Consider the following 22,141-nt stretch of genomic DNA (forward strand, 5'->3'; position numbering starts at 1 on the left):
TTATTGTTTGATTTTATCTTTAATTTCAAAGGAAAACATCGAATTCCTTTTACTGTTTAGAATTGGACATTGCCCTTTTTATTTTTTCTTGCTTTTTTGAATATAATTTATTTTATATATTTAAGATACAAAGTAAAATTATGGCTACATTTACTTGCCTTATATGGGATAATATTTTTCATATAGAAATTTCAAAATAATACAATTATAAGAATGAATTTAAAATTATAATGATTAATACAATAATTTATCGTAAATCTCAGCATTTTATAATATGTCAATACTAAGACAACTTGTAATCTTAATTATGACGAATTACTAAATCTGATCACAGCTTTATTCACACACGATATGAAATGAAAGTTACAATACATAAATTCTATTCTTATAAAAATAAATTAAAGCATCCGTTAGAATAATACAAAATTGTTGTTTATAATGTTATATAAAAAAAAAAAAAAAAAAAAAAAAAAACTTTTTTAAAATACTCCTGAAACATATCACATTAATATACTCAATTCTCTAGAAGAACAAAACAAATAATTTACAAATTTAATAACATAAAAGAGTGTGAACTTGTCGAAGTTCATTTTTTCCTACAACTATAGTATGTGTTTTTTCTGGACCACTATAGGGAATACTTATCTGCGCTGCAAGAATCTGATTTTCTTGCATTGCTGTTGTCATTTCTCGATTTGGAAATACAGCAAAATGAGCTTCTGCTCTTCCTCCAACATTACGTTTAACCGCTTCCTCGCGTATTTCCCCCTGATAAAACCATTTTATTAATAAATAAAAGTTATATATTGTAGATATACAGAATTTTTGCTAATATTAATAATCATTAATTATGCAAAGAAAAGGCAAATAAAGATAACTTACTGCCAATCTATCAGCCTTTTCTTTGTATTGTTTAATCAATATTTGTCGTTGTAATAATTGATATATAGGTTTTGATTTTTCAAGTACTGGTGTTTTTGTTGAAGACGCTTTATTACGTGTCAAGTCAGGTACGGTGGGGAACGTTATTACATTATGGATATCCTGAAAAATAATTTCAAAGTCAATAAATTCGATCCTTTCGTTTCATGTAGACAAAATAATATTTAAAAGAGTTAAGTTTACACTTACTTTTAGAAGATTATTGGTTTTCTTTTCTAATTCATTGATATTTGCATCTGTAGTTTCCGGATTTTTCATACATGTCAACGGTTTTAAATTTTCCAGTTTTATACGTAATGAATCAGACAATAATTTCCTTTTTTGCAGATGCTCATTATTTAGGGCTTCTTTGAGTAATGTTACTTCTTGCATCAACAATTTATCACTTGCAGTTTGAATGCCTGCAGCTATAAACGAGGAATTTCCTACTGAAATATCTCCCCCAGATGTTGATATCATCGTCTTTTTTCCAAATGATTTTAATTTTTCTTTTAATTGTCCTCTTTCGGTTTCCAAACTATCAATATCTGTTTGAAGATGATCCATTGTTTCTTCGAATTCTTTCTCCTAGCATGAAGAGTATATTTATTCTTTAACAATGCTTAAAAATTTTAGTAAATAAAAATGATTACGGACAAGTATACCTTCCGTTTAAGTTGATTTTGAGCTTCTTCTAACTTTCTTGTTAATTTTTCAACATTTAATTCGTGTTCATGTTGTTGCGTTGTAAATTTCTTCTCCGCTAATTCTTTTCTCAAAGTCATTTCGGATAATTCTTCCTGTTTCTCTCGTAATGCTATTCTTGCTTCACGTATATCGCTATCTCGTGCTTCGAGTTTTCTAAAAATTCAGAAATTGAAGAGTAATTCATTTTTATTACATAATTTTGTTTTCTATTATGGTCTAGCTTTTTTTTTTTTTTAACAATGTGTTACCTGCTAAGTATTTTGGTCTCTTCTGCTTCCTTCCTTGCTATTTGAGCCATTAAGATTATTGGTGCTATTGTTTCATTTGTTTCTTGTTGATGTGAAATAGGCCCTGTCATTGCTAAATCATTTTCACATTCTGTCATTTTTTGTGCTAAATTAGCTGCAAATTGTTGCATAATTGTTAAACTAGATTTTATTGTTGCCACTGGTCCTATATCTTCAGTATCATAAACTTTTTCACTAGCTATAGCAGCTATATCTTTTAATTTATCAGCTGCAAGACCTGTATCTAAATCTAATAAAATATTTAATCATTAGATCATTTATTAATTGCCTTTATATTGTGTTTTTATATAATATATTTATGTTGTCATTTTTTATAAAATACTCACCTCCATTTGCAACAATAGCTTGCAATGCACTTTTTAGTAAAATTTGTAATGTTTTCATAATTTTTACAGAAGCTTGATAACATACAAATAATTGATTGCTATAATCTTCATCTAATCCTAGGTTTGCGCTTATTAAGCTTCCAGTATGATCTCGAGGAACACGTCTTCTAGCTGACTTTAAGTGCTGCTGTATTACTTCACAAGTTGTTTCAGCATATTGACAGAGAAGTCCTATGGGAAAAAAAACTTGTTTATGAATCAAAATAAAACAACATATATAATGTTTATAAATCTTTCTTTCTTTTTTTCTCCAACAAACCTATATCGCCAGTGTCTCCTTGAATGAGAACTTTTATAGCTGCAGCATCAGTTGCAATGGCATCACAAGCACTACCTAAACTTCTAGTTCCATTAACGATTAGGCGAGCTTGATTAATAGATGCACTTCCTCCAAATAATATCGAAAACATTGTAGAGAAATACTCGCAACATTTTTCAACGGCATCCACCGAAAGATTTTCATCTAGCTGGTCTCTTTTGGCTAATTCAATTAACGAATCCACTGATTTTTCTTGCGCTACCATTTCCGGGAATGCAGCTCCTACTTTAAGTAGTGCTTCTGGATTGCAAACATTTAGGGCAGATTCGAAACATCCGAGGGTAGTTTGTAATGCATACATGCATGCACAAAGACGTGAACGAAAAGCATATTGTTCCACAGAATGACCTTTTACTATGCTTACTCTATCAAAAATATAATAATAATGGTTTCAGTAATAATCAATAATAAATCAATATTGTATTAACCGATATTCTCACCTGTCAATTTTATCAGTCGTACTGTATTTATCTCTAACTTGTGAAATCAGTATCTCTGTTTTACGTATCATCCGTGGGATAAGTAAAAGAGTTAAGATTGCATCGTGATCCCCACCGCGTGCTAAAAATGCAGGAGACATGAATGAAAGTAAGTAACGCACATGACTTTGAGCTTCTTCAGCATCTAATCGTCGTATTTCGAGGTCGACCGCTTTGGTTTGCGCTCGAGTTTCTGCAAAAGTTTTTTGGAAATCTAATATTTCGGCTAGCTGCTGTTCTGCACCTAAAATGTGGTCGATAAAAATTTTTAAATCTAATATACCTTATGTTCATTTTTAAGTAACATCAAATAATATTAAACATAAATCAACCTCGCGTAATAGATTTAGTAGATTCTGTCGTCTGTACTCGTTGTTGCAATTGCAAACATTGCTCTTGTAATTGATACGTAAGCTCTCGAAACTTTGTTATAGTGAGTTCACGATCTGCTAATGTTTCTAAAGCTGCATCACGATGTCGATGAGCATCACGAGCTGATCCAAGAGCAAGATCCAATTCCTCTCTTAATTCTAATTCTAACTCTTTGGAAGATTCAGCAAGTTGATCAGACATATCCTTACAAAAATTTAAATAAATTTGTTTACTTTATTTAATAATTTTTATCTTATGTTTACAATAATAATATATATAATAAATAAATATATATATATATATATATATATATATATATTCATAAAAATATTTTGAAAATACTACCTGTAAAGCTTCCAAATCCGCGACAGCTTCTTCAAGTTCTGTAACTTTTTGTTCTAAAGCCATTTTCTTTTCACCTAATACTTCTACCATTTCTTCAGCACCTAATGCTGCATCAACCTATATAGACATATTATTGATTAATAATTATTATGTTTTAGTATTCACACTATTGTAAAACAATGAAAATAATACATATTTTTATCTTCAATTCTGAATATTATAAGAATTATACATACTTGTTCTTGCAAGTCTGCTATCTGATGTTCCATTTCTTCAACACGCGCAGACAATTTTTCCTTAGTACGTCCTAATTCCAAGATCTCTGATTTCTTTTGATCCAAATCTTTTTGAAGCTTTTGAAATTCATGTTTCTCATGTGCTGAGAGATCACGCATTCTTACCAGTGTTTCACGTAATCTACTATTCTGTTGTTCTAACTGTTTTACCTCATAACTTGATACACTTGTAGTTGATCCTCCTCCTCCTCCTCCTGATGCCTAGAATTTACAAGAGGTTTCTAAATCTTATCTATTTATAATATTAACAAAAGCTATATTATATATTTCCTATATTTCTTCTATTTATTATTAAATTTATAGAAAATGAAAATTTTTTAATACCCTTTCTGACATTTCATTACGAAGAATTTCCAAATCAAGTGTTTGTTCTTCTAATTTTTCTTTCAATTGTTCCAATTCTATTTGAAGTGTTTCAGCTTTTTCTTCTGCCATTTCTTTATCTAACGTTGCCATTTCGACCGTTTCTGCAAGATCCGCCATTTCATCTTGGTATTGTTCTCTGGCTGCTTGTGCCTCTCTAGCTTCTTGTTTTGCTCGCTGAAGATCTCTTTGAAGACTGGCCTTGAAACAAAGAATATAATGCAATTGCATAAATAAATTGTATAAAAAATATAGATTTATATTAAATTCTGGATTTGTCTATTACGTACTTGGCTTTCCATAACTTTCACTTTAAATTCAAGAAGTTGTTCAAGTTGAAGTTTGGTTTTTTCAAAATCTTTCATTTTTTCTTTATCCTGTATCCGCTTCACTCTTAATGTTTCTACTTTTTCATTCAAGTCACGTACCTAAAGAATTAAATGCAGTATTTTTGAAAGAGAATATATAGAGAAATATATGTTTTTAAAATAAATATAATATACCTGAGCCTTCAAATTCTCATTTTCTTGCATAAGTTGTAAATGTGTTAATTTTTCCTCCACTAAATTAGAGGTTGCAGCTGAACCAGCCATTACTTGGCCAGGAACAAATTGTGGTTTCAGAGTTTCAACAAAGCCTGTCTAAATTATAAAAAAAAGAAGTTCAAATGAATGTTCTGTTTATATTTGGGTGTCTTTTTTATTATCACATTAAAAATCTAATATTATTTAGAAAGTATTTTCAGATCATTTAGGATTGAGTAACAGCACAACATACAATTATTCAAGGTAACTTGTAAATAGTGCAAGTATAAGTGATGAGATATTTTAGAATATTGTGTTAATAGAAAAAAACACCCACTAAACTCTAAATGAAAGATCAATATTTCTATGGTCAATATCTGCATCTCATATCTAGTTATTCTTTCTTGCATAAGACTTATTAATTCTTTATTATTTTTTATTTATTAAAAACAAGAAAATAAAGTGAAACAGTTATGATAATAAAATGATAAATGATTCTATAGATTTAAGATGCAAATATGTGAACTCTTGTGTTTAACGATATGTTTTTACAAATGCAATCAGTAGAATTAGTTTCTTTTTGAAACGATTAATGAGATTAGTTATGATAATAGACACCAACAAGACATAACCCAGTTATGCCTAATGCCCTTTAAATTAATCATTATTCTTGCTTTTTATTCCCATACAAGTTATAAAATATAAAAACGCTCTAATAATAGGTCTTTAGGCACATCAGGGCTAAAGAAATGTTCTATCAATTCTAATAAATATTCTGATTCCAATACAGGGTGTACCTAAAGTCATCAGTTTATTTATTTCGTTTTATAACTCATAGTACCATCTTCTAACAGGATAATGACTTTTGGAACAGTCTGTAGAATTGGTTTTAATGACATATTACAGGCTTGCTATTCTTTCATAAAGTATAATATTAGCTATTATATCTAACTTTTTTACTAATTTATAAAATATTATATGCTTCATTATTTTAAGTATCTAATTCTATGACTATATTTAAAAAAGTAACTGGTCAAGCAAAATTACACCTCTGTATCTCTTTGATGTTCGATGAATTTTAACAATAATGTTTGACATTATTACCACTATTTTTGTCATTATCATCATCATTATCATCATCGTCATCATCATCATCATCATCATCATCATCATTACCATCATCATTGTCATCGTCATCATCGTCATTACCATCATCGTTATCATCATTATCATTATGATTATTTTATTAATAATATTATTATTTTGATTAGATTAGAAACATAACTTGTTATGATAAGATTTAAAAAACTATTTGATTATATAAATACCCCATCCTTGTGTATATTTACTGTAAACCATCGAACCATCGTAAAACACAATCAACTAAGCGAATTAAAAGAAAATGATGAGTATGAAAAAGAATTAAATTAAATTAATATTATAATCTGTAAATACAAGAAAATCCATTAAAGTGCAATAATAAAATTGTTATGGTCATGTGTTATGATTATGAAAATTGTTGACATACAGCTAGTATGAGAAAGTACAGGGGCAGAAAGGTGATGTGTTAAGTACTGAGACATTACAATTAATTAGTATTAATTACATTATTGTGATCATCTTGGGCCTTTGGCTTTTTGCCGGAAGGTGAGCTCGTGCTAGGGGACTTCTGAAACACGTATGTGCATTCCCACATGAATAATTCTGTGCCAGCAGAATCCTTTAACTTGTCCTCGTGATATATAGTTGTCAAAATGCTTCAATGTTAGACCATTTGAAGTTCAAATTCTCTGACCATATGAAAGCACATGCATGGAAATCTATACTTATTTTATTATTGTTGAATCACAGGGTAAAATATGTAGACTATAGTTATGATTAATATAAAACTAATTTAGAAACACAAAATTTCAAATGTAAATTTATTTATTATTGGGATGTAAAGTTATTTGACCAGATATTTCGTATTATTTATTAAAACTGTCATTTCTTATCGCAGTGGCGGGGAACCTACTGTCCAATGAATTATTAGTTAAAAATCGGCAAATAAATTTATGATCGTTGATAAATCTGTATAGAAAGTATATATGGTATTTAGAATGAGCTACTTTTAATGTAGTTAAAAGTATTAAATAGACATAAAATATATATAAATATATTTGTATTATATAATATACTGAAATTTTTTAATACCATAACAATGCAGTGTTTATAAAAAAATTCAAGAATATCGAAATAGTGTATAGTAGTTTGTGCTAGAAATGAATTTGGATGTACTGTGTGATAATAAGTTATGTAACAGTGACTTGTGAGTACAGGAAGATAATGTAGTTGCAAAATTTTATGCAAAAAAAATAATAAATATAATATATTTAAATATCATCTTTCTCTCTCTCTCTCTCTCTCTCTCTCTCTCTCTCTCTCTCTCTCTCTCTCTCTCTCTCCCTCCCTCTCTTTCTCTCTCTGTGATTTTTTTTTATAAGTCAGCACCTAAGTTGTGGAAGATATTAATTGGTATATGTTACTTTCAACCTGGTCAAATTTGATATATTTTGAATAGAATATATTATTTTTAAATATTTAATAATACGTTTAATAATAATTTTGTGTTAAATGTAAATGCCCCTGATTAGACAATTATTAATTAAAATAATAATACTTTCTCTTTACTCTCACTGCTACACATCTGTCACTGTACTTATAACAATGTACAAACACATTTGAAGATTTTGAATTAAGCTTGAAAAAATTTGCAACTAAATATATTATAATTAAAAAAACATGTATTGGAAAGATTTCCCACCTCTGCCTAATTAAATATATTAAATGAATTATTCTTTATATATAAAGCATATTTTACTTTAGACACTCTAAGCTATATATATTTTATACCATTGATAATTTTTGTTACCTCAATGAATGATGCTCGTTTAGTTGTTGTTGGAGCTGGTATTAGCGTTTCACCACCATCTTTACGTTCATGCAGAGATCCCGGCACATTTTCAGTGCATAAGGTATTGAACTGTGTTTTACTGCCAACCAAAGATAATCGAGAACTATAACAAACAATAATATTTGCAGTATATACAAAAAGATCAATATATTCACTATTCACTTATAATCTCAAATATGAAAATCTAATTCAACAATTAAGAAAAATAATTATAATTTAGATCAATAGTGAATATAGCTAAAAATACATTAAACAAATATTAATATAAATAAAAAAATATAGAAACTTTTATTATATTACTCTACATATTAATTCATTTATCTGCAATCTTTATATATTTTAACAATATACCATAAAAACTCTGATGATTACTTAAATTAATAATGTCTTTAACAATGAACATAAATGCAAATAATAAAATATAATAAAATTATCATATCCACATAATATTAAAAGAAATGAATAGAAAATTTTCAGGCAATAATATTCAAATTTACATAAGAATAAAGGTAATGAATTTCATGCTTTGGATGAATAATAACGCACACATTGTCTCTTTAACTTATTATTCAGAATTATAATGCTTCTAGTTATTTATTTATTTAGTTATATAATTATTTATTTACAAAATATTTCACAATTTATTTTAAAAGACCATGTGTGCTTTATATTTTACATTGATAAAATATATTAAACTATATTAACTAATAGAAATATTAAAAACAATAATTGAAACACTTCATTTTACACAGTTCCTTACCCCGAAAGTCTGTCACTCTGTTGTCGGTTAATCTGTGCTGGAGATGTTTTTCTCCGTACTCTTTTGTGAGCAGCATATACATTTCAATGTTACATTAATATGTCCAAAAAGGTAATTATTATTATAGTTGGTATAAACTTTTTTATAGATAGTAATATACTTGGAATGAAATTAAATATTTTAGCATCATATAACTTAATAGTATAGGATTCTATATACATATATATACATTTAACAAATTTTATATATATAATAGTAAAATATATATGAACTCTGTATAATATGTAACTTTTAAAGTATTCTATCTAGATTTAACATCTTAAGTTAAGAATTAGAATATATAATAATGATATTTATTTTAAAGTGGGGATGTAAACTTACGCTGTAGGTTCATTCCTTCGACGCATACTCATGCTAGCATAGAAAAAAGAACAAAGCTTTATCCTCATTACATAGAAATAAATTAAGAATTTATTGATTAAAGAATATAACAATATTCAAGAATAAAAAGTGTGCTCTTATATTATACCATGAATAATTTTAACATCTACTAATTTCATTAGGTAAATTTATATACATTTAAAAGACATTTTATAAACAAATAATGGTTTCTATCACTACTTAGGGAATTATATTATACATATGCTAACATGTGCAAATACGCATATTTTAAAAACTCATAAATTCCTATCATATAAAAAATTAATTCGAGATAATATACAGTATAGGATACCCAAATAATGAATTTCTGTGTGATTGATGAAATTTTTGGTGATTGTTTTCTCTTCATAAATAAAATAAAATATTTTAGACAAAAGTTATTTGATTTATACAGAAAAATATAAAACATGAAATAAAGTTTTTGCATATATATATATATAATATTTAAATCGTATTGATAGATGATAAAAGTATAAAAGAGCAAACCTATTAAGACGGCTTCTAGCTCTGACTGCACTGCCTTCATCAGGTGTTGTAGCACTACTACCTGCTGAAGATGGACTGGCAAGATCTGTTCTATTACCAGATTCATCCAACAGTATGATTTGTCCTTGTCGTACAAACATTCCATGATTATCTGGACACTATCACAATATCAATATAAAATAGTAATGTAATAATAATAATAGTAAAAATAACATTATATTAGCAATATTATTATTATTATTATTATTATATGTATGGACTAAAAATGGTTATAATATAAATTATTCTTATTATTAATATTTTTGTATGAACCTAATAAAAGGAAATTGATTTTTTATGGATTAAGATGATATATAAATAAAAGAATAAGTAATAGAAACCTTGAAATATTGCTGTCCTTTGACAGTGCCATTATTTTTTCCTTTTGGTTCATCAAGTATTACACCAATCCATTTTCCAGATGCAAATGTAGGATAACCAATATAAGCAATTACACCTTGACAATCTTTACCAGATATTTCGACACGTTGACCGACTTTATATGACATATTTATTCAAATTTTGTAAAACCAATGCTTTATTATCAATCACCTACTATTTTTGATCAGATCCAATTATGTCTATCACTATTAGACTGTCAAACTGTCAGATCCTGTTTCCACGATTAGTTTTATATTAAGGAACTAGATTAAATTTCTAAACACTAGATTTTCTCATTTATATAATTTTAGATGGCGTCGCAATCGAATATATTGCTCGTTTTCCACTATATTAAAGCGTGTTGCCTAACCAGTTTCGTCAACCAATGAAAAGGCTGGTGCTCGGTTTAAATTCGCTTCATCGAAATTAGTTCCTCACCAATCTGTACGTGAAGAAAATTTTAGTTTTGTATATATTCGCAAAGTTAATTTTATTCGCTATTTATAAAGGAAGCCTTTAATTCAATATATTAATTTCATTATATTAACTCCATTCGTTCTCTTCATGAACGAAATTGAACGTTTAAATATAATGTATCATAAGTAACCTCCGTAAATTATATATATATATGAGTTACATATAATTATATATAAAAATAAACTTTTATCAAAAGAATTACGTGTATTACACTTTGTTCTGATTACACCTTGATTTATTATTAGTTTTGTTTATAAAATAAAGCGTCAAATATTATTAATCTACAAAAAAAAGGAGTAATCCTAATTTAGACATTTGGTAGTAATTCGTAATAAACAAAAGAAGATTCTCCAAGATATTATTGAATTAATAAAGAGTTAAAAAATGGGACGTCTTGCAGAGGTATGAAATCTAAAAATACTCATTAATTTATATATTTTTAACATAGTAAAATAAATATTTTCTATTAATGCTGTGTTTTTTTGTGACAGCTTGTTGGTGATCAAATGTATGGAGAAAAGTCTAGAACTTTTATATTTTCAGAAGAAGGCCATACATTGGGAAATGCACTTCAATTTATAATATCTCAATAGTATGTATTTTGAACAGCTATGCTCTTTAAATATCACAATAACATACACTGTACATGATTATTGAATTGAACATTTATTCATATTTATTTTTTATCTTAGTCCTGATGTAGAATTCTGTGGGTATACCGTACCTCACCCAGCAGAAACAAAGATGCACTTTAGGATACAAACTAAAAAAGGACGAGCCACAGATGTATTAAAACGTGGACTTCAAGATTTGGAACAAGTTTGTGATCACACTTTGGAAACTTTCAATGAAGCATGTAAACAATATAGAAATTCCAAACATTTTTCTGCAGAAAGTACATGATATTACATCTTAGCTTTTATATTTTTGATTATAAATATGAATTTATAAATTTTTAGTCTACTTCCCTTGTAATAAAATAAGTAATAAATTTAGATTAAAATATTTTTGATATTTTAATGTCCAACATTTCATTTTGAAATAAATTCTAATTGTCTATAATTTTTTTAAACATTAGTAAAATATGTTACAGTACATTATTTTATGTTATAATACTAGATTTAAGAGATGTGATGAAATGTGATGAATGATATGAAAATAATAAAATCAGCAATTAGGGGGTTCTCATTGAGTCCAAGTTTATTCTTTAAACAACTTCTGCAGCTCGCTGGCCTGCTACAGTTTTATGAGTTTTTGACAAATAATCAGCATATTCTTGATATGGTGCTTTAAGTAAAGGCTGTTCATTCCATAGATCTGGTGTTAGATAAGCATAAGTCTTAGCTATAGCGGCATACGTTGCTTTTGCAAAATTACCCAGGGTGCAAGTAGATCCTCTGGCTGATGTATAACAATCCTCAATACCAGCCATTTGCAAGAGTTTTTTAGGAACAGGTGCTGATACAATTCCTGTACCTCTAGGTGCAGGAATCAAACGCACTTGTACAGATCCACATTTACCAGTTACTTTGCAAGGTACTGTATGTGGTTTACCAATTTTATTTCCCCAATAACCTCTGCGTACAGGTACTACAGAAAGTTTAGCTAGGATAATAGCACCACGGATAGCAGTGGCCACCTCTTTAGAACATTTCACTCCTAAACCAATATGACCATTGGTATCTCCAATTGCTACAAAGGCCTAGAAAATATTTTAAGGTAACATATAATAAACTAGAACAGATTAAACTAGAAAACATAAGAATAATCTTGTAACATTCTTACCTTAAAACGGGTGCGTTGACCTGCTCTAGTTTGCTTTTGGACCGGCATGATTTTTAAGACTTCATCTTTAAGATCAGACCCAAGAAATTTATCGATAATTTCATATTCTTTAATAGGTAAAGAAAAGAGGTAAATATGTTCTAAAGACTGTATCTTTCCATCTCTAACTAAACGGCCCAATTTAGTAACAGGTATCCATTCTTTACTATCTTCTTTGCCACGACCACGGCCGCGTCCTCTTGCTCTTCCGCCACGACCTCTTCCTCGGGGACCTCCACGATCTCCGCCAGCACCACGAGTACCAAAACCTCCACGAAAACCTCCACGCGCGGCTGGAGCAGTGTCCGCCATTCTATAATAAAATTCACATATTGAATTTATACAGATATATAAAAACATAACCAATTAAATACGATTTGACACGTGGTATTTTCAAAATTTGCATTTTATTATTTCTACAACTCTTTTATTAATCAAATTTGAGTGAAAAGAGATCATAAATATTAATGGAATAACAAAGAGAGAGCTTTTTGTATTTATTATTTGATATATTCATAACAATAATCTTAAAAATGAAAATGTTATACTCACATTAGTTCCTTTCTATGACTGTGATCACGAAGGAAAGGCCATTGCTTCTCTTTGCGATATTGTAGTAATCGATTTTATTCGATATATATTATGTTTCGACATAATCGAGCTCTCGAATATGATAGACCAATAGGATTTCATGTGCTTAGCTTAATGCACGTATGTATAGATATTCTCGATATTAAACATGGTTTCAACCAATAATGTAATATAATATAACAAATTCTATTGATTCTGTAAAGGAACTGTAATTGGTCTTTTTATGGAATATCTACTTACACGGACTTAACTGATTTGCAACAATAAACTGAATCGCGATTTTATTATTTTATTTTAAACAAAGGAATAATACGTATGTACACGTATATATATATATATACATCATACAAACGAAAAACAGAATAAAGCATTAAAAATAAATGAACAAAAAAAGATAAAATGTTTTATTTTTTGTCGAGAAATTGCATATGTTGAAAACAACATCTTTTTAAAACTATATCTTCGATTTAAATTTATCGATTTAGACTTTTTTCCACGATAAGAAATATAAGATCAATTTTGAAGTAGGTATAACACAAGTAAATATTATGAAAGGATATAATTTAACAATTACAATGTCATATTAATATAATCATATATTAACAATTCATATGCCAACACATGAATGTATATAAGTATAAAATTTTTGATTGAAAGTAAGCTACTATAATTTTTTTTACATATAGGAACCATAAGAAGTTTAATATTTTTTAATGGATTTTCTTATTAGCGCCAGTCTTTGTTTATGTGCTTCTGTAACGGTTGCTCTCTTATATGGACGAACCTCATCGGTACCAAAACCAGGTATCCACATGTTCCAATTCCTTTCTGAAAATAGAATTAATATTAAATGATATTATTTGATACGATGAAGTATTTTTTTACAAAATTACCTAAATGTAATTGTACATCCTTTACTTCCACTGTATTTGCATGACGATGCTTAGCTAGAAGACAAGCTGCATTTACTGTTGTCTCAACAAAATCATCTGCTAATTGTAAAAGCATTTCTTCTACTTCTTCATCTAATTGTTCCGTTGGATCTACTTCCCTTACTAAATCTTGTAAACGCGTTTTAGTAAGAAACTAGAAGCACGAAAAAAAATTAATATTTTGTACTTAATATTTTAACTCTAAATTAATATTTTTTTTAACATACTTGTGGAAAGTCATTGCAAGAACTTGATACAGATGAATGCTGTGCTACTTGCTGTTTCGATGTTTGAGACGTATATTGAGATTGTTGATTTTGTGTTTGTGGTTGTAAAATGGGTACTACTGAATTATTACTTTGCATGGCAGATATAACTGGTAACGTTTGGTTAGTAGGACCAACAGATTGTAAATTTCCAAGTACAGGTGTTATTTCAGATCCTGTACTAGTTTGCACAAGAGCTGTTTGTTGTGACATATTCTTACGAGTAAAATAATTTCTTTCATCTATCGTCGAAACTGGACACACAAGCCCTTCTTAGACTTAACATAAACAACTCTTTACCGCTATTTTGACAGGTTTATATAGATATATTTGTATAGAAGGGAAACTCTTCGAAAGATTGTATGATACTACATACATTGCGATGATTGGCTGTCACAAGGTTTGACGTCGTTAGATTTACAACCCTGACCAAGGAGAAAAAATTACGTTTTGAAGAATTACGAAAAAATATATACTATTTAGAAAAATAGAAAATAAATTAAATTCCGTTTGTAATAAAAAACTTGTTGAGTGAGAGTTTATGCTGGTGATCAGAATCTTCCGTCCAAGAACTAAGTGCTAGATTTCAGTGTTTGGATAATTTTAAATGACGTCATAGGTGATTATATCAAATAGGACTTGAAATTTGTCCATCTAGCCAACAAAATATAGAACAGAAAATGATAACATTAGACTTACTAAATGTGGACGCAATTATCTAAGTATCGGTTTTATTCTTTTGAACGCAGATCATATACGAAGGTATATACCTATTTAATAATATAATAATTATTCAATTAATCCAAGAGAGACAAACGATTTTTAGATAATTAGAAAATTTGGATTTATTAACATCTTATTTTTCCTGTAATATACAAAATAAGCACATTTAATATCAATCTAAAATATATAAAAAATCTCCCTTGAAAATTCGAAATAATCGGAAATTGATATTCATTTTAATACTTTAGCGGTAAATTTAAATATTTTAAATGTTATTTATCATAACAAAATTATCAAAAGTTCTATTAACTTATTACTATTATATATCGTTTGATAAATATTTATTGACATTAATAAATTAAAGATTACAAAATATTTTATTAAATGTATAATTATATTATGATATACCATATATATTCATATAGTATAAATAGATTTCTTGTAACGTTAAATTTATCTAAAAAAAATATATAGTCAATCAATATAATTCATTCGTCATATCTAAATGGATAAGAATATTTTTTAATCTCGAATAACTAAATTAGTTTTCAATGAGATACATGATCAGTCGTGTATAATGATCGTCAAGTGTTTTACGTTCATTGCGTTTGAAAATGCGTATATTGTGTTATGTCAATCATAGTGCTTGTATGTACGTATATACAAAGGAAGGGGTTGGAAGTGAGGTGGTCATACAGATTTCCGGTTTTGCACAATAATTTCTGTCCGCTTTTTGTTACGTAGAGTAAAGTGGTCAAGATTTGGTATAGATCGCAAATACGTCGAAACGACTTGATAAAATAAAAGACCGTCCACCGTATGCATCTTCGAAGGCGATTTGCTCTCGGGTCGTTTATAGTTTTTTTATCGGAAAAGATGCAATCCTAATATTTTTTCTTGCGAGTGGTTATAACCTTGTTCTTTAAGAATTTTACTGAACAACTTTACCGTCTGTTTGCTGCCAATTTTTTTAGATTCATTATCTATTTTTGGACATCTCTAAGGGTAAAGATAATTATCGTTTCGTAAGGCAGTTGTCTTTTAGTCATTAATGTGAATGTTCAGACTTTTCAAATAATTTTATTTTTTACTTTAATAAATAATTTCATAATATATACATATTATATACATATATATATGCGTACATATAAACATATATATGTATATATGTATGTATGTATGTGTACACACACACACACACACACACACACACACACACACACACACACACACACACACACACATATATGTAAGCACCTCCTATTAAATTGAGACGATTAATTTTTGAAATATTCTATCGAATAATCGTGTAATATATTTTTCTTTAAAATATCGTATTTTTTAGGTTAAATTTTAATAACAATATTTATTTTTCAGGACTACTCATGATATGATCAACTGTATAAATCATTTAATAAAACGTTTATCTAAACCATTTAAGAAGCACTGTCTTCTTTTTATAATCAAACTGTCATAGTGGTTGAAGAAATTAAAATAAATATATACAGAACATATCTTAATTATATTATTAAGCATGTCTGCAAGTAATGAAAGTGTGAATACTAATACATGTGTTGTATGTTATAAAAATGTGGAAATTTATAGTATAGGGATGTGTGAGCATCCCGTATGTTATGAATGTAGTACACGGATGAGAGTGCTTTGTCGTCAAAATGAGTGTCCCATTTGTCGTCAAGATTTACCAAAAGTTGTTTTTACTAGGGAGATAAAACCATTTCGTTTTCTTCGAAAAGGTGGCTTATTGGACACACGATATGATATTTACTTTGACACTGTTGATATACAAGAGAAATTTTATGAGTTATTAGCTGACGTTTGTACAATTTGCGAAGAAAAAAAAGTCTTTAGTAACTTTCAAAGTTTAAAAGATCATATGAGACATCACCATGAACTTCATTATTGCGATCTTTGTGTGGAGAACTTAAAGGTACATTATTTTTCTTATTTCAAGCTTATGATATACATTATATAAATTTAATATTGTATATTTGCAATTATTGCATTTTTATTAGTACCGTATTCTATATGTTGTTATTATTATTCAGCTTTGTTATAAAGATGTTCATAGGACGAGTGTATTTTTAATATATAATATTTATTTAATTTGTTACAGATTTTTTCATGTGAACGACGTTGTTATACGCGATCAGAGCTAGCTCAACATCGAAGGAAAGGTGATGTAGATGACAGGAGTCACAAAGGTCATCCACTTTGTGAATTTTGTGATCAAAGATACATGGATAATGATGAATTGTATCGTCACCTAAGACGAGATCATTTGTATTGTCATTTCTGTGATGCAGATGGCTTACATCAGTATTACAGCTCATATGAATACCTTCGAGATCATTTTAGGCAAGAACATTTCCTATGCGAAGAAGGAATGTGTGTAGATGAAAAATTTACAAGTGTTTTTAGAACTGATATAGATCTAAAAGCACATAAAACGAGCGTTCATGGAAAACAATTAAGTAAAGCTGCAGCTAAACAAGCTAGGACTTTGGAATTAGAGTTTACCTTGGCACCTCGAGGTGAGAATAGAATTCGAAGAGGTATGCCAGGACCATCGACTTCCAAAAGTACAAGAGATTATGGGTTTAGAGATCATAATACTAGGGAATATCAACAACCAATGGCATTAACTAATTCAAGCAATTCTCAAACCAATATCGAAGCTACAAATACTTTTATTAGACAGCCATCTGTTGATGTTCAAAGTAGAGAAGAATTTCCAACTTTAGGTAATTGTTCTTTCATACCTAACTTGAATCAACCTAAAGGTAGAGGTAATGTAACTATTCGTAGTACTGTAAGACCTCAATCATTGGCTGTCACCGATGAAAATTTTCCCGCATTGGGTCCTGAATCCACTAATTCTAATGTTTCTAAAACCGTTAATGTTAGTGTTTCTAGTGGTAATTTAACTGGACCAAGTGTATCACAAAGTCGAAAAGGTTCAACACCCAATGTTTCCATCCAAGTGAATCGTGAAGTTAATGGTACAGTTACTACTAGGGTATCTGGGCCTAATGTTAGAGTTCGACCAGCACAATTATCTGTAGATTCTGAATTTCCAGTTTTGGGCTGTAATAAACCCTCTTCTACTACTAGTACTCCCAATTCAGCCCAATGGAAAGAGGTCTTACAGTGGACTTGCACAAAGTCCTCATCTGCGGTTACTCCAAAATCAAAGAAAACAGTTCGATCATTAGCACCATCGCCACCACCTATACAATCTGGAGAGGATTTTCCAAGTTTATCGAAATCGTCTAAGCAAAATAAACAATCTGCAGTAATGGTTGTCCCATCATGGGTTCAGCCTCAATCTTCTGGTATTTCTAATAATAATACCAAAACTACTGCAGAATCGGTAAAAGGAAAAACAAAAAAGAAAAAAGCAAAACACAATTCTAATGTTGTAAATGAGACTAATAATATAAAACCAAATAAGACTAGCACCGGCGACATTAAGAATAATTGTGAATCTTCTAGAAATGTTGCTGGTTCTAGTCAGATTTTAGAACCAACGAATAATTCATTAGAAAATTCTACTAAACATAATAACGATGACAAACAGAATGGGCAGTCATCCAATGATACATGCAATGATGTAAAAAATTCCCACAATATTAAAAATTCTAAGGAAGTTGACCATACAAATAAAAAGGATAAAAAGAAATGTAAAAGCTTAGAGGAAGGATCTTGTGCAGTAATTGTAAAAACAAGTTCTGGAAGTAGTAATACAACTAACAACATATTAAGAAAACGTACTGAACTTAAAATAGACAGTCTTAACTCTACCAATAATAATTTGCATCAAATAGAGGATTTTCCAGCTTTGGGTAGCAGTGGCTCTAGGCCACCAGGTTTTATTGATCCACCACCTGGCTTTGAATCTACTACATCTCCACCTCCAGGATTTTGTATCAAAGTTGAAAACATGGAACAATTGCATAGTAATAATGGACTGACATTTACAAACAGTTCTGGTGAAAGTTATGCTATTTTACCAAGTGATTATAAGCACAATACCATATATACTTATATACTTCCACCTGATTTTCAAAAGCGAAATAAATCTCTCGTAGCTAAAATGAACGAAGTATTAATGAAACAAGATCGGATTGAAAAATTCCGCTATATAAGTGGATTGTTTCGACAAGGTGTTTGCAGTGCTGAAGAATATTATGCACACTGTTGTACTGTTATGGGTAAAACGGCAGTCGAAGATGTGTTTCCTGAGCTTTTAGTTCTTTTACCTGATATCTCAAAACAACAAGAACTATTTAAAGTTTATCAAAAAGAATTGGATAATAAAGTTAAAGGTTTAGAGATTTGTGCAACATGTAATCAAATTTTAAAAAATTCTGATTTTCAAACACATATGGTTAATCATACATTAGAAAATCATTTTCCAGTACTTGGCAAAAGTAATACAGGTCCTAACAAAAATATGTGGGTACGCAAATGAAATCTATTATTATAGACATTTATTTCAATATAGGTGATTTAGTAAAATCATGTAAATGTATGCATTATTCCAATATCTTTCCTTTGGAATTATATTGATGATACAAAGTACTTTTTATTATGTTGCACTTTCCAGTAAAATGAGTGATATTTATTCCAGTCAAGTTGCAGCAATAGAGAATTTTCTATATACGATAAAGATTGACTATTTGCTAAGCCTAAATGGTTAATTGATAAGTTATATAGCTGCCACTTGGTTAAATGCAAATATGTTATATATAAAGGCATCAGATAGGTAGATAGATAGAGAAAGAGGGTGGGAGAGAGAGAGAGAGAGAGAGAGAGGGAGCGGGGTGGAGGAGAAAAGAGGAAAGTTGATTAATTTTTATTGGTATAATATAAAAATAAAATTATTTTTTTTAATAACAAATTTTCCTTGAAATGTAAACTTTAAGGTATATGATAAAGTATAATTAAGGATAGTGCATTATATAAAGTTTAATTGCAAGAATTGCAGTAAAAGCAGTCTGTTCCATTATATATTATTAAAACACAGTGTAAATAATATTTACTAGCTTTTTCTTTTGTAAATTATTTACTTTATGGAATAGACACAGAATAGAGCTTTACAAAGTATAATATGCCACATACTAAACAAAGTGTGATGTATTATATTATACACAGTATTTGTATGTCCGATGTACTGTTTTGTACAATAATAAAGTTATACATTCAGTTAGTTTACAAAATCTCAGTTTTGAGGCATTTCTCTTTTAATAATTAATGCATGTAATAGGGAAAGTTGTCATATCCATTAAATATAAAAGCAAAATAAATTTGTGAGCTATGGTTTACAATATTTTTTTCATATTTATTATTCATTTACAAGCATATTCCTTATAATATAAACATTAGATTTTTAAAAAGAAGGAATGAATTTATAAATTCTAAATATTCTTTCATTATTCATATATGCATATTTAAAACTAATATGTATTAACATCATTTATTTAATATTTTTAATTATCAAAAAGCAAAATGTGAATTCATAAGTGATTTATGTTGTGTATTATATACAACATTTTGAACAAACAGTAATAATAAAATATAATTCTACATACAGAATATAGATTTCTATAAAAATTTTGGAAACCTTTTCATTACAGTAGTGTGATTTACTCATGAGTGTAATATCAAAAAGAAACCAGATACAAATCTTTTATTTAATATGATAATATAATCGAAATAATGTAAAGTATAAATATGAATTTAACAAATATTATATGTGATTTATTAGGTGTCTATTTAATTGCTCGCAGACACATTGTATATCAACAAATTTATTATTTTTATATATTGATCAGCAAGATAAGTTTCATTTTGAGAGGAAAATATTAAATGATTCAGTAAGTTTCTAATTGTCTCACAATGTCCTCCTTTTAGTTCAATTGCATTCACAATGGTTTTTGAAAAGTACATAGTACCGTATTAATAGAACCATAATTATACATAAATGTAATCTTATGAAATAAGAAACCATAAATTGTGTTCTACATTGATGTTGAATGAGGATATTGTCTGTGGTGACACAATTGAACATACAACATGCTATCACTTTTTAGCCAATTCATTACTTAGCCAATCAAGTCCTTCATATAATCCATGGCCTTGCGTGGCACAGGTGCTTTGAATATACCAATGTCGTCCACGAAGTGAATTAAGGCCCAGTTTATCTGTAAGCTCAGCAGCAGACATAGCATTCGGTAAGTCTTGTTTATTTGCAAAGACCAAAAGTACAGCATCTCGGAGTTCATCTTCTTTCAACATGTTTGCTAATTCACGTTCGGCTTCTCCAATACGTTCACGATCATTGCTATCTACCACATATATCAGACCTTGCGTATTTTGGAAATAGTGCCTCCAAAGTGGTCGAATCTTGTCTTGTCCACCAACATCCCAAACGGTGAAACAGATGTTTCTATATTCTACTGTTTCGACATTAAATCCAATTGTTGGTATAGTTGTTACGATTTCCCCAAGTTTGAGCTTATATAAAATAGTGGTTTTGCCAGCTGCATCCAAGCCTACCATTAATATTCTCATTTGTTTTTTACCGAATAATCGGGTAAGTAAACTGCTTATTGTCAGGCCCATCTTCTCCGCGGAGAATGCCTTAATCGATTGCCTAAGACAATTCTTTAGCCAGGATGTTAATATCTATTACGATGTAATAGACTAATATAACCACAAAAAAATGCAAGGTGTAATATTTTCCTTTATGTGGGTTATGAATGCAGGTTGTTCTTTAGAGGTGAAAAAAGCATACAATACGCCTCAAAAATAGTTCCTACTAGCAAACGTCACCTTTTATCTTTCGGCTAAATTCTATTCCGGAAATAGTTGGCGAAATTTGACACGCACACCAATATTGCGCAAAAAAAAAAGTGATTTTCTCTTGAATACAAATCAAAACAGTTCCCAATAACTATTCTTATTTATTTTATAACTACATGTGAATAAACACTTCTTACATTTCTTAATAATTTGTGAAGATGTACATGTTCGATCAGCCGAAATATACGTACAAACAATCTCGGGTGCGGCGGATTTAAAGAAAAGAGGTAACTGGTGCAGACGTAATTTATACCAAAGAGTAGTAGAATATTCTTTGGTTTAGGCCGACTTAACCATAAACTATATGAAACTATATGAAACACTTATTGATTTTTGCGACACCAGGCGGCGCAGCTCTTCAT

The 22,141-nt window shown here is 29.1% G+C and overlaps 6 protein-coding genes across 13 annotated transcripts; 2 read left to right on the forward strand and 4 right to left on the reverse strand.

The window, feature by feature from the left end:
• Window positions 1–47: 47 nt before the first annotated feature.
• On the reverse strand, window positions 48–10,329 carry LOC124423981 (dynactin subunit 1). 7 transcript variants are annotated; one of them, XM_046962400.1, is made up of 20 exons: window positions 10,042–10,329; window positions 9,662–9,819; window positions 9,116–9,148; window positions 8,735–8,794; window positions 7,933–8,053; window positions 6,628–6,690; window positions 5,001–5,138; window positions 4,788–4,925; window positions 4,459–4,698; window positions 4,075–4,335; window positions 3,839–3,955; window positions 3,454–3,697; window positions 3,083–3,365; window positions 2,583–3,007; window positions 2,264–2,494; window positions 1,878–2,166; window positions 1,587–1,782; window positions 1,132–1,509; window positions 883–1,044; window positions 48–768 (listed from the first exon to the last, which is right to left on the reverse strand). In XM_046962400.1, exons 1-20 carry the CDS (start codon window positions 10,207–10,209, stop codon window positions 553–555), a joined length of 3,921 nt encoding a protein of 1,306 aa, XP_046818356.1. In that variant the 5' UTR covers window positions 10,210–10,329; the 3' UTR covers window positions 48–552. The 7 variants fall into 7 exon arrangements, with proteins under 7 accessions (XP_046818356.1, XP_046818355.1, XP_046818357.1 ...); XM_046962399.1 differs by having other exon boundaries at window positions 7,933–8,077; XM_046962401.1 differs by lacking the exon at window positions 8,735–8,794 and having other exon boundaries at window positions 7,933–8,077.
• A 152-nt stretch (window positions 10,330–10,481) lies between these two features.
• Window positions 10,482–11,746, forward strand: LOC124423270 (probable DNA-directed RNA polymerases I and III subunit RPAC2). The gene is made up of 3 exons (XM_046960811.1): window positions 10,482–10,960; window positions 11,050–11,150; window positions 11,251–11,746. Exons 1-3 carry the CDS (start codon window positions 10,943–10,945, stop codon window positions 11,459–11,461), a joined length of 330 nt encoding a protein of 109 aa, XP_046816767.1. The 5' UTR covers window positions 10,482–10,942; the 3' UTR covers window positions 11,462–11,746.
• LOC124423266 (40S ribosomal protein S2) lies at window positions 11,733–13,069 on the reverse strand. Its single transcript, XM_046960807.1, has 3 exons — window positions 12,935–13,069; window positions 12,344–12,695; window positions 11,733–12,260 (listed from the first exon to the last, which is right to left on the reverse strand). The coding sequence occupies exons 2-3, from the start codon at window positions 12,692–12,694 to the stop codon at window positions 11,766–11,768; spliced, it is 846 nt and encodes a 281-aa protein (XP_046816763.1). The 5' UTR covers window position 12,695; window positions 12,935–13,069; the 3' UTR covers window positions 11,733–11,765.
• Window positions 13,070–13,517: 448 nt separating this feature from the next.
• On the reverse strand, window positions 13,518–14,508 carry LOC124423267 (transcription initiation factor TFIID subunit 12). The gene is made up of 3 exons (XM_046960808.1): window positions 14,133–14,508; window positions 13,867–14,059; window positions 13,518–13,801 (listed from the first exon to the last, which is right to left on the reverse strand). Exons 1-3 carry the CDS (start codon window positions 14,382–14,384, stop codon window positions 13,674–13,676), a joined length of 573 nt encoding a protein of 190 aa, XP_046816764.1. The 5' UTR covers window positions 14,385–14,508; the 3' UTR covers window positions 13,518–13,673.
• A 140-nt stretch (window positions 14,509–14,648) lies between these two features.
• On the forward strand, window positions 14,649–20,244 carry LOC124423264 (E3 ubiquitin-protein ligase ZNF598). 2 transcript variants are annotated; one of them, XM_046960805.1, is made up of 3 exons: window positions 14,649–14,933; window positions 16,272–16,842; window positions 17,029–20,244. In XM_046960805.1, the coding sequence occupies exons 2-3, from the start codon at window positions 16,429–16,431 to the stop codon at window positions 19,384–19,386; spliced, it is 2,772 nt and encodes a 923-aa protein (XP_046816761.1). In that variant the 5' UTR covers window positions 14,649–14,933; window positions 16,272–16,428; the 3' UTR covers window positions 19,387–20,244. The 2 variants fall into 2 exon arrangements, with proteins under 2 accessions (XP_046816761.1, XP_046816760.1); XM_046960804.1 differs by lacking the exon at window positions 14,649–14,933 and adding an exon at window positions 15,420–15,899.
• Window positions 19,962–22,097, reverse strand: LOC124423268 (ADP-ribosylation factor 2). The gene has a single exon (XM_046960809.1). The coding sequence runs from the start codon at window positions 21,537–21,539 to the stop codon at window positions 20,997–20,999; it is 543 nt and encodes a 180-aa protein (XP_046816765.1). The 5' UTR covers window positions 21,540–22,097; the 3' UTR covers window positions 19,962–20,996.
• Between the last annotated feature and the right edge of the window lie 44 nt (window positions 22,098–22,141).

Source organism: Vespa crabro, chromosome 4 (assembly GCF_910589235.1).
Source record: "Vespa crabro chromosome 4, iyVesCrab1.2, whole genome shotgun sequence".
Taxonomy (NCBI): domain Eukaryota; kingdom Metazoa; phylum Arthropoda; class Insecta; order Hymenoptera; family Vespidae; genus Vespa; species Vespa crabro.